We start from the raw sequence: 10933 nt of genomic DNA on the forward strand, positions 1-10933 counted from the left end.
CCCTGTCCCCGGGCTGGGACCGCTTTGGGTGGCCCACGGGTGGGAGCGCAGGAAGGGTTTGTGGAACTGCTGGATGACGTCCCGCTGGCCTGACAAAACGGGGCTCTGCTGGCCTACAAACAACAGTGGTAGTTAAAATAGTACAATTTTAAGAAAGGATGCTTTCAGATAAAAATTCGCCTGCGTGTCGTCTTTGTCAGGTAGCTATGCTCTCGGGTACCAAATACCAGATTTTATTTTTTGCTTAGCGTACTTCCTGGGTGCTTAGTACCTCAGGGTTTCTCGCATTTATCTTGTCAGAGCGAATAAAAGCATTGCGTATGGCGAATGTAGATGCCAGTTAAGCCCTTACTGTTACTCAAAGAATTGCGGTTAAACCCTCGGTGTTAGAAATGCTGAAGAGCTTTTGAATAGTGCGGTAATTAGAAAGCGTAAGGTACGGGGCCGCCTGTCATCTCGTCGTGCTGCTGCAACCGACTCGGGCAGTAACGAAAATCAAACCAAACAGATTTGGTGGTGTTAATTCTTCAAGAAGCTTCTTGCCTTTCTCTCCTACAACCGGTGCTTAGCTGAATTCAGGAGAATTACTATGAACAGGGTATTTTTCAGCCTGCTTTTAAAATGTTGTAAAAGAATAAACCATAAATTCTTGGGCAGACGTTCTGTGCTTGCCTCGCCCTCCGTTGGGTGATATGTATTCAGCACATAGAGATAATTTGTTAACAAGGCCTTTTTAACACTTTGGACAGATGCGCGTACTGTTTTCAATCTTCATGGTTAATTATTCGATTTTGTATTTGATGCTAGAACACCCTGACTCCTAATCACTGCTCATTGTTGGGAGTCCATTATATTCTAACTGTTTGAGTGCTCCCGTTGACCTTGAACTGACATTATAAGCTGTTTCTAATCTTTTCACTCTATATTTCTAATGCTCCTTTTCTTTCTCCCCTCTTTGTCTGGTGCCCGTTTAGCATCACAATGGGGCTGCCCCTGAGCCCGGCCGCCGACTCTGCCCGCTCGGCGCGGCACGCTCTCTCCCTCATCGCCACCGCCAGACCACCTGCCTTCATCACCACCATCGCCAAGGAGGTGAGCAGGGCCCGGCCCCGCCGGCTTCGCCTCCGAGCTTCGGGGCTCCGGGCTCACCAGCTCTAGAGAATGGCATGTGCCTCCCTGCCTCCCTCCCCAGAAGGGGAAACGGCGAGTGTGATATTTGCCTGCCTGCAGGTGTCCGAATCACCCGGCATTTATGATACTTATTTAGGTATTCCGCTGAGCGCGATGAGTTGTGTCAGTTTTCTAGACTTCCGGGGGCCACGTGTAAAGCCCTGCTTTCCTTAGGCGGTGCACGCCTGAGCCCATTCGGTATGAACCTTGATGGAGCGGAGAGGTAGCCGGGGGGCGTGGAGGGCGAGGAGGAAGGGGCAGTGCGGAGGGCCGGTGAGGGCTGGGCAGGGTCTGCCGGCGAGCCAGCCCCGCTGCGGCCGGCGGCTTTGGCTGAGCTCCAGCAGCAGGGTGGACCGCGTTCAGTGGCTGGCCAAAAAAAGCCTGTTACGAAAGCTCTCTAATGCCAACGGCTAGATGTTCAGGTACGTGAAAATCACGCCATCGAGACCCAGGCGTTTGCTTATCTGGCCCTTTAGTTTTATGAGACTAAGAATTACTTAAAACGGGTAAGCCCTTGTTTAAAAACTACGTGAAGGATAACCATTAGCGGCTCTGCTGATTACGAGGAGCTGAGCCGGGGAAATCACCCCTAGGTCTCAAAGGAAAGCAAAACATTCTGCCTAGTGCCGGCTTTCTTAGCGTAACGCGCGCGTCTAACTTAAGTGCAGATGGAGAATGTTTCGAAGTCGGCGTTTCCGTGTGTAACCCTGCTCTTTGGTAGGTGCACAGACACACTGCCCTCGCAGCCAACACGCAGTCTCAGCAGAATATTCACACCACCACTCTTGCCCGGGCGAAAGGAGAGATCTTGAGGGTCATTGAGATACTTATTGAGAAGATGCCTACGGACGTTGTGGACCTTCTGGTGGAGGTAAGGCTGTTCTGCCCTGTCTGCTGTGGGTTCCGTGCGACAGGGAATAACGTGTTGGCCCAGAGTCGAACTGTAGAACTTCTTTCTGCAGGGACCGTAAACCTTTTTGCGTGGGAAGAGGGTTTGGTTTATACCACCCAGCTAATAGTTTGAACTTTAAAAGGTTAAATTGCGTGGTTGGGGGAAAAAACCCAAGCAAGGGGGTTTGCTGGAGGTACGGCATGCTTGTAGCACTGATACTTGGATGTGCTGGGGGACCGCGTGGGGGTTTTTATCTGTCGCATTTGTTGGTGCTGATGAATATTGTTGAAGAGTGGTACAGATGATGGAACGGATTTGTAACTTTGATACTGATGCCCAGAGGCCTTTTGCAAACCAGAGCTATGTCTAGAGCTCAACTAGCTTATGTTTGCCACTAGTTTGCCGTTTTCTAACTGTTAACGGGTACTCTGAATGGTTCCAGTTGTCAGTACTATTGCTCTTGTAAACTCTGTCATATGCAAGACAGTCCTTGTTTGTTTTATCCCCGTTGAATTGTAAAGTTAGATATCAGAGACACAGTCAGGCACGGAAATTCTCTGGTTTTTTCTGTTAAAACTTTTATTATGAAACATACAGTGTGTCAAATGATTTTAACTTTTGTTTCCAAGGTTATGGACATCATCATGTATTGCCTCGAAGGATCTTTAGTTAAGAAAAAGGGTCTTCAGGAATGCTTTCCAGCCATCTGCAGGTGAGCTCTTCCTCCGAGAATACCGTGAAGAAAATTGTGGGGTCACCAGCAGGATATATTTCTTAAGAGCGGAACAGTCTTTTACGTGATGTCTGCCCCTTAAAACAGCAAATGTGAAGCATGTTTTTGTCTCACTCATAAGCTTTTGTAGGCTTTTAGGTCTCTGCCACATCTGACAGAGATGTGGACAAGAAAAGCATTAACAACTTCCTGAAGTTTAGGTATTTTGAAAGTCCAAAAAGAGGAAAATGTTGTGTAATCTCATGAAAAACTCCGTCCTGCTACCCCTCCGTATCGCCTACCTGCTCCCCTGGAACAGCCGCGCAAGCTGAGCAGCTTCCTTTAAAGGATTTATCAATATCTTTGCTGTCACAGAAGTGGAGCCATGTAGTTGAGTCACGGGTTAGATTGCAATGCGCACGACCTGCCCGAGTCGATTAGTTGCCACCATCAAAGCGACTGGGGAAAAAGGCGGGTGGTGACAGCAGGAAATAAGGATGCGGTTTGGGGGATGTGGTGGTGTTCCCAGACACTCCGTGTGAGGGGCTTGCGTCGTGGTGGCTTGCAGAAGGGCCTCGTGGCCAGCTGCTGCCCATCGGTACGCTCAGCCCAAGCCGTGAGCAGCCGGGGTGAGGTCCCAGTGAGGTTCCCCGTGTGCCGAGGAGCCAGGGCTTGTCAAAGCAGGAGCTCTTTGCTGGCCCTCCAAGATCTGTTGTCAGCACCCTAGTCCTTCAGCAAAGCACGCTCTCGTACCAGGAGTTGAGCCAAATAGCGAATAAACCTTTCGTTCAGAGGAAGCCCAAGCCTGCCTCCGTTTTGTTCTGCGAAACGTGCTCTAATGGAGAGCGCGGCTGGCAGCAGGGCATGGTTATCAGAGGAGACATCTCCTGAAGGCACTTCCCAGGTCCTTCTGAGCTGCTTGCACAGGTGTGTAGCAGCGCCATCCCATGGGAACGGTCAGCGAAACGGAGATGATAAGGAGTGGAAAGTACCAAATGCCTTCCTGGGACAGAGCCTTGCTTTGTCTGCCCTTTGCCTGTCGCCCAGGAGTCCTCCGCGGCAGCAGGTTGGGCTCCAAAATTGTTGTCGTAGGCAGCCTTCGGCGGGAGGTCAGCGTCATCAGTCGTCTGGGGCTTGGGCTAGTTCTGCTTTCTACTTCACTCTTAAAATGGGACTTTTACGTTGTAAAATGTGATTTATAAACCAGGAACGTTTACAGTATCTTTAGACCGTGATAAATATCCCAGTTATACTCTTAAACCGGTACAACCAATAAATTATAATAATCATCTGTCGACCATTACATTTTAATTTAATAAGCTATTAAAATATTGAATGGTTTCAAGAAAAGAACAATTATCCTGTTGACAGGTAGGATACTGATAGAGGTAATCTTCCTTCTTCCTGATATTTTAAAAGGATTACCTTAAAATGTAAATGCAAGGGTAAGTGGGAATTAGGGTAGAAATCTCACTACTCCTGCTGTAGTTTTATAGCGCTACGTTATCTTAAGTTTTTGTTAAATTACTAGTAATATTTCCTATTCTACATAGTTATAGCCACTGTAAAAATGATACAGCACCCCACTGATGGGATCATTCAGCCCAGTGGAAATTTTCCATCAGGTTTTAGCAAATGGCTCAGTCTCTGGAGAGATTCCAAGCGGGAGCACTTGGACAGAATCCTGTCGTTAATTCTTTCAGTATCGCAGCGCTCGTTCTGCTGTGCTGCGTTCCGCGCATCCCTGTGCTGGCGGAACCGTGCAGGTGTCTCAGTGCTTGGGGTGCAAGCTCCTCTTCCTCGGGAGGTGGTGTAGAAGTCCCGTACTCACGGCTGTCATGGCAAACGTCTGCCTCTGCCTTCTCTCGGAAGCGACGTTCCTGTTTCAGCCGAACGTTAAACCCAGGGCCGGGAGCAGCGGTGCGCTGGGTTACAGTACATGATTATCATTCCTCTTGGGTTTTCGGGTGGTTTTTTTTACTGCTGTACAAATGTAGCAGTCATGCCGCTAATTGCTGTGAGCGTGACCCAATCCTGATGGGTGGCAATGAGGTACATCCATCGCGGTGGGTATTTTGAATATTGTATCTTAGAGCATATGATTTTGGTGTCTCTTTGTTTTTCCCATAAGTGTTATTCTTTACAGAGGATCATAATGCCTTTTGGCACGCTCTGTGCAAACCTATTTCTTATCAAAATAGGTACTGAAGGACGATGCAGTGAATATGAAATATTTCGGAGTTCCTTTAAAATTGCGAAGGATAATATTGAAGGCAGCAAAATCCTGCGTGACTTGAGCATTTTCCAGATGCAGCGGCTGCGTCACAGCTGAGCGGTCCCTGACGGGCTCTGCTCGCTCAGGTTCCATGTATTTTGGTCAGGCTGCTGAGTTAAAGCAGTCCCTGCACCAGTATAGTGTCGCACGGGAGGAGAGGTTAAATTTCAGATAACAAGGGGGTTTTCTGTGGTTTTTAAACAGCTGGTGGGCCTTGGCCAAACCGCCTTCCGTGGGGAGGCTGAGGGGGCAGCAGCGAGAGCAGCCCTGTCCGGCGGGCGCCAGCAGAGCTCCCCCGAAGCTGGACGGAGCGCGCTGCGGGCACACCAGGGGTTCTCTGCAGGGCAGGAGCGGGGCAGCGCGCGGAGCCGCGGCTCCCTTCACATCCCGACTGTGGCTATGGACGCAGCAGCTTGCAGAGCCGAATTCGTAGCGTAGTCTAAATATATGCTGGCGCATCACTCTCTATTCTCACAGCTCTACCACACAGGCGTTTAGAAAGGGGTGCAAAGGATTAAAATATCTCAATCTGGCATAGTTGTAGCAATGCTGAGCTAACTAAAAGATAAAGAACGCGGCTAAAGAGCTGACAACTGAGCGTCAGTTCAGGGAGTAATCTTTTTTAGGAAATTAAACTCCAAAACATCCATTTCCTTGAAGCTTTTTTTTTTTTTCCCAAACCCTCTTGTGTTGTTATGTAGTCTGATGGATTCTTCTTTTCGAAGGAAAATACTGACTCGGCGCTCTGTCTAAATGGGCATTTAAATGCAGGAAGGAGAGAAATGCTGTTTGCTTTCATATAATAGGGTGAGATCCTCTCTTTCTAAATCTGTTGGAGGAGACAAGTGGGCTGTGCCCATTCGCTACTGTAACACACTTAATGGGGATATAAAACATTTTATAGAGAAACTTTCCATTGTAGTCCTTTCTACTTGTAATGATCAAGCAGCGTGTGGGGTTTTGTAAGTTTATGTATAAATCCTGCCTTTGCTGCTTATATAAAATAGGCTTAAAAATAGCCCCCTCCCTGTTCACCCGAGGCACTACTTTCATTGTGCAGGTGTTTGCAGTTTGACACGAAATGGTGAAAACCGTGAATGCCCTCTTATTGCAGTCCCGTGGCTCCGTCCCCCCGTGTGCCGGGCTTTGGGCCCCGCGGGTACCCGTTTGCCCACGCCATTATCCCTTTTCTCTTCTTTTAGCTCCTGGCCAGCTCCTGCCCCTCCTGCTCCCTAGCTGTTTATCAACAGCCTTTGATTTATTTATTTTTTTCCTAAGCGCTTCTTTTTGTCTTCTTACTAATAAATGAGAAGCTATTATTATTATTTAATAATAAATAAATAAGTTGTGTGGCCGCCACTGACCACGGGGATATGAAAAGCAAATTGACGAGGCAGATGCCGGCTGCAAAAGCGAGCAAGAGAGACGGTAGGTGGCCTGGAAAAATTTCCATATCTCTAGGAAAGGGAGCGTTAAAAAGCTGGCCGTCATCCTGCTTGCACGCTTTGGGACAGGAGGGCTCCGAGCTGGCACGGCGCGCGGCAGTGCGGTTGGCACGTTGATGGCTTGTGGGCTCTCGTGAAGGTCTTTGCGATAGCGGTTGGCCGGCCCAGGTGGAGCAAGAGTTAGGTCGGGAAATAATGGGTGTAGCTTAAGCAGGTCTTGTCTTTGTCTTGGCCTCTGGAGTGGGAATTGCCAGCAGAGCTGTCGGGTCTTTCACGGTCGGCGCCTTCCCTTTGGTCTTGCTTGAAGTCATCCGCGTCCCTCCGCTGTAGCACCTCCTGCGCGGCGGGCGAGCGCAGTCCCAGGCACCCGGCGCGGTGCTGGGGGCGGGGAAGGGCACGGGCAAGTGTCGGAGGGCAAGCGATGGTCGTTCATGGAAGGGGCGCGAGAGAGCGAAAGCGGGGAGGGATGGTGGGCATGGCAGACGTCCCTGGGGACGGATGGACAGGGACGCGACAGCGCATCTGAGCTACTTAGTTCTGCCCTTTCTCCTGCACAACAGCTAGCGATTTTCTTTCCTTTTTTTTTTTTTTTTTTTTATTTTTCCCCCCTGTTTTCCTGTACCGTGGGGTTTCCTGCTGTGTCCCTTCCCGCCTGCACTGCGGAACCCAGCGCATCTGCCTGCCTGCCTGCGAGCAGTTGCTATGGCACTCTGGGAATGCTGGAGAGCACCCACATAGATCACTGGGAGATTTGTTGGCTGAAGCCATAAATATGGTCAGCAACGCCTTTTTATAGGCGGATTCTAGAAATCTCGGGCAGGCGTTGTTATAGTCAAATTTAACAGTAAAATTAAAATTCAATCGCAAACGCAGTCAGCAGTTTTCGCAGGTCTGCTCTTCCTTTTAGAAGAAAGGCACAATGGTATTCCCGGAGATTGGAATTTGAAATAAGGATTTTAACTCTCTTGTGTTTCAAGGTGTGGAAAGTCTTTGAATTTTGCAGTTGTTTGAATTCAGATCAATGCCTGAATGTTAAGGAGTACTGCATGCTTCCCTGTTCCTTTTCACCTGGAGGAGGTTATTAGATTAGAGAGTGTGTGATAAATTTTCCTTTTATTTTATTTTATTTTTTCCCCCTGAAGCCAAACAGCAATTTATGAGTTTGCATAGTTTTCCCCGTGCTTTCTCTCATTCCTTCTCTTTTGATTTGCAAGGAAAAGCGCTTTGAAATCATTCAGGGTGTTAAGATTGTCTTGTTTAACCGTTTGACATCCAGCGTTATTGCGGTGTTCCACTGTAAACAAGATGTGCACGTGGACACCGAGGGCTCTGGCCGTTGTCGCAGAGATTGTTCCCGAACTCGGTGGAAGCGTTCGACACTGTGGAATAGAAATAAATAAATCTGATCTGATTCTGCAGTAATGTATCAAACATCAGTTGGCTTTGTTTGCCGAACGCCAAGTATGAAAACTGGCAGCTGATGGATTTTTAAATCAAATTTCTGTTCTAGCACTAATGTTAATTACCCAGTGGCATTGCAAGTTAATTTTAACATCATGCAGGCAGGTCAGATCTCACCTGTTACTTGTTATAACGTTCAATTCAGGTTCTACATGGTCAGCTATTACGAGCGGAGTCACAGAATAGCAGTGGGAGCTCGCCATGGTTCAGTGGCCCTCTACGACATCCGGACCGGGAAATGTCAGGTAAATAAATCATTGTGACTTCCTCCCCATAAAGCGTGGAAGTTATTGAAAGGAAAGAGCAGTGAGCTCTGCATCGGTTGACATGCTGAGCTGCTGGAACATTATGGATAATGCCGAGGGGATCAATAGTTTAATGAAGGACTCGAAGTATATAGAGCCCTACTGTCTTCATTCACTGGAACTGAATGGGGGCCACAGATGGGTTAATAATGGAAGCCTAAAGTTAGGCGGTACCCCTGCTCTGAAATAGATGAGAAACCTGATTTTTAAAAGTTAGGGTTTATAGCAGTATACTTATCTACTATAGAAGTCGCAGACAAAATCCACCAAGGTGGGTTTTTTTTCCCTAAAACTCCTGTCTAAATAATGCCATTACGCTGATGTTTGAGGTATTTACACTTTTCTGGTGTTAAATGAGATACGTCTTTTCTTACCAGTGACCTAGAAGAGGATATACTTACAGGTAATGTTGAAATGAGTTCTTGGATTTAAAAACGTTTAAGTGACAAAGTGTTTGCCTTATCTTATCAGAAAAGTTCATTGGTAATGTTCTTTGTTATTCCTTGTACGGTGTGATAAGCTATTAGTTCTCATTGAATTTCAATAGTCTTTATGTAAAGCTTGGATAAAATATCTGTATTTTGAATCTGCCTTATTCTTTTGTGTGTGTATGTAAATATCTTTGTTGTTGTTGTTGTTGTTTCTGAAAGCTGTTATCTTCAGTCCTTGCAGAATGTGCATTATAGAGAGGGCAGCATAGATTTCTTCCTGCCTGATCTGCAGTGTCACAGTACTTTGCGGGCAGAACCACAGGCTTAGGTATACACGGCTGGGTCAGTGTCTCTTCTGAAATTCTGGTGTTTATTTCCCAAATCTGGTGACTGACAACATTGTACCTGCTGGCATTTTTTGTTTAGACAGCTGTCCTCCGGAAGCAAAGACGGCCAGGGTGATTTTATAAATAGCTATATAATGGTGGCAAATAGGAAAGGCGGACTGCTCTAACTTGGTTTAGCTTAAGTGGTTTGGATCACAATTTATCAATTTAACTGTAAAATGGGTCCACAAGAGCTGCTGTATATGGCTGTATCCGACGTCGCTGAGCATTATGCTGTCCTGCAGTCCTAGCCAAGACGAGCGCCGTGCTGCAGAGCTGTGCGTATCCCTCTTTCCAAATAGGTCTCCCCGATGGTCTGCGCGAGGAGCCTGCGCGGGTTGCAGGACGTGGTCCCACCTATTGAGCAGCCAGCCGAACGCCTCCCGCTGCAGAGGCACTCACCACGGCCCCTTTCGGTGTGCATCAGCGCGCTGGAAATTCAGAGGGCAAAGCCCAGATCAGTCTGGGAAGTCTGAGCATCTCAAACCAATAGCGAATTCCTGATGCTGTTGGAGAGGGAGAGGTGAAGAGCACCGCTGTACACCGTCCCTCTGCCTTGGCTTGCCCTGGGTTTGGCAGGCATGCGAAAATACCCCGTTTTTCTCTTCTTTACTTTTTCGCTTAGTTCTTTTAAAAGGGATTCTGTGTAATACCCACCGGCTGTTGGGAGAGGGGATCGTGCATGGCTGACGTTCGCCAGACTCCTCTCCAAAGCGCTCCTCCGCGGCAGCCGGCGCCTGCTCTCTGGGGCTGCCCCAGCTAACGCCAGACCCCGGCCAGCGAATTGGCCGACCGATTCGCTCGCTTGATTTGATATCTTGGTGAATATTGGCACTTGTTTTCTTACTTTCTTAACAAGCTTCCCCATAGATCCTGGAAAGCGGAGATGGGGGTGACTGAAGGGACTTTCCGGATAATTAGGGCAGGGCGCTTTGCAGATTTTATTATTATTCATGAGGAAGAAAAATTTGGTAAGTGCCATATATATGATTATTAGGGGGCAACGCCATCTGTTGGATACAGGTTTCTTATGCCAAATCTGTCCTTTTGAAGTTACTTCTCACAGTTGCAGATTTCAGGCTGCTTGGAAGACGTGAAGTAACTTCAGGATTGTGTAGGTGAAAAAGTTCTGAAATTGGAAAAAAAAAGCTCAAATTTTGAATTTACTTTTTTTACAAAAACTAAAGCCTTTCAAAATGTTTATCAAAATATTTTAATTGCCTCTGTACGTTGAAACCGAGCGTGCCCAAGGACATTTGCCTGGGGGGTGCCGGCAAGGACGAGGGCTGCCGTGACACGGAGCGCGAGCGGGCTGAGCGGTGGCCGGCGCTGGGAGGACACTGGAGCCCTCGGCCAGTTCCACCCCCTGCTCTCCTCTTGGGACCTTTGCGCTTTCCGCACTAATTGCCGCTTCGTTTTTGCCTCGAGAAATGCTTGTCTAACACAGGTACGGTGTCTGCTCATTCCGTTTCTTTCTGTTTATAATGTTTCTTGAATGTTACCAGAAACACACGAGCAAAAAAATGGCTGAGTCGTTCAGTATTTAAAAAAGAAAAAGATGATTCTTTGAATTTTTTCCTGAAGTCATAAACATAATTTTGCATTTAGTAAATATGTTAGTGTTTTGAAAGTAAAAATTTGAACTACATATGAAAGTTTCGTTAGTTGTCCCATCACAGCTCGTGTGTAAGCTGTTTTGAATCCCAGACTGGTGAGGGCTGGAAGCTCCCCCAGTGCCACCCCCACCAGAGCAGGGGCACCTCCAGCAGTGGCACAGGACGGCGTCCAGGCGGGTTTGGGATGGCTCCAGAGGGGGAGACTCCCCCACCTCTCTGGGCAGCCTCTGCCACTGCTCT

The 10933-nt window shown here is 47.8% G+C and overlaps 1 protein-coding gene across 2 annotated transcripts in view; it reads left to right on the forward strand.

Annotated features, from left to right (window-relative positions):
• The window catches only part of WDR7 (WD repeat domain 7), a 109720-nt gene that overhangs the window by 79756 nt on the left and 19031 nt on the right, over positions 1–10933 (forward strand). For both annotated transcript variants that reach the window (XM_009882031.1, XM_009882032.1), the window contains 4 exons: positions 975–1092; positions 1892–2041; positions 2692–2774; positions 8101–8200. In XM_009882031.1, coding sequence (XP_009880333.1) covers positions 975–1092; positions 1892–2041; positions 2692–2774; positions 8101–8200 — 451 coding nt within the window. The remainder of the gene's footprint in view (positions 1–974; positions 1093–1891; positions 2042–2691; positions 2775–8100; positions 8201–10933) is intronic.

Source organism: Charadrius vociferus, unplaced genomic scaffold (assembly GCF_000708025.1).
Source record: "Charadrius vociferus isolate BGI_N301 unplaced genomic scaffold, ASM70802v2 scaffold743, whole genome shotgun sequence".
In the NCBI taxonomy this organism is placed as follows: domain Eukaryota; kingdom Metazoa; phylum Chordata; class Aves; order Charadriiformes; family Charadriidae; genus Charadrius; species Charadrius vociferus.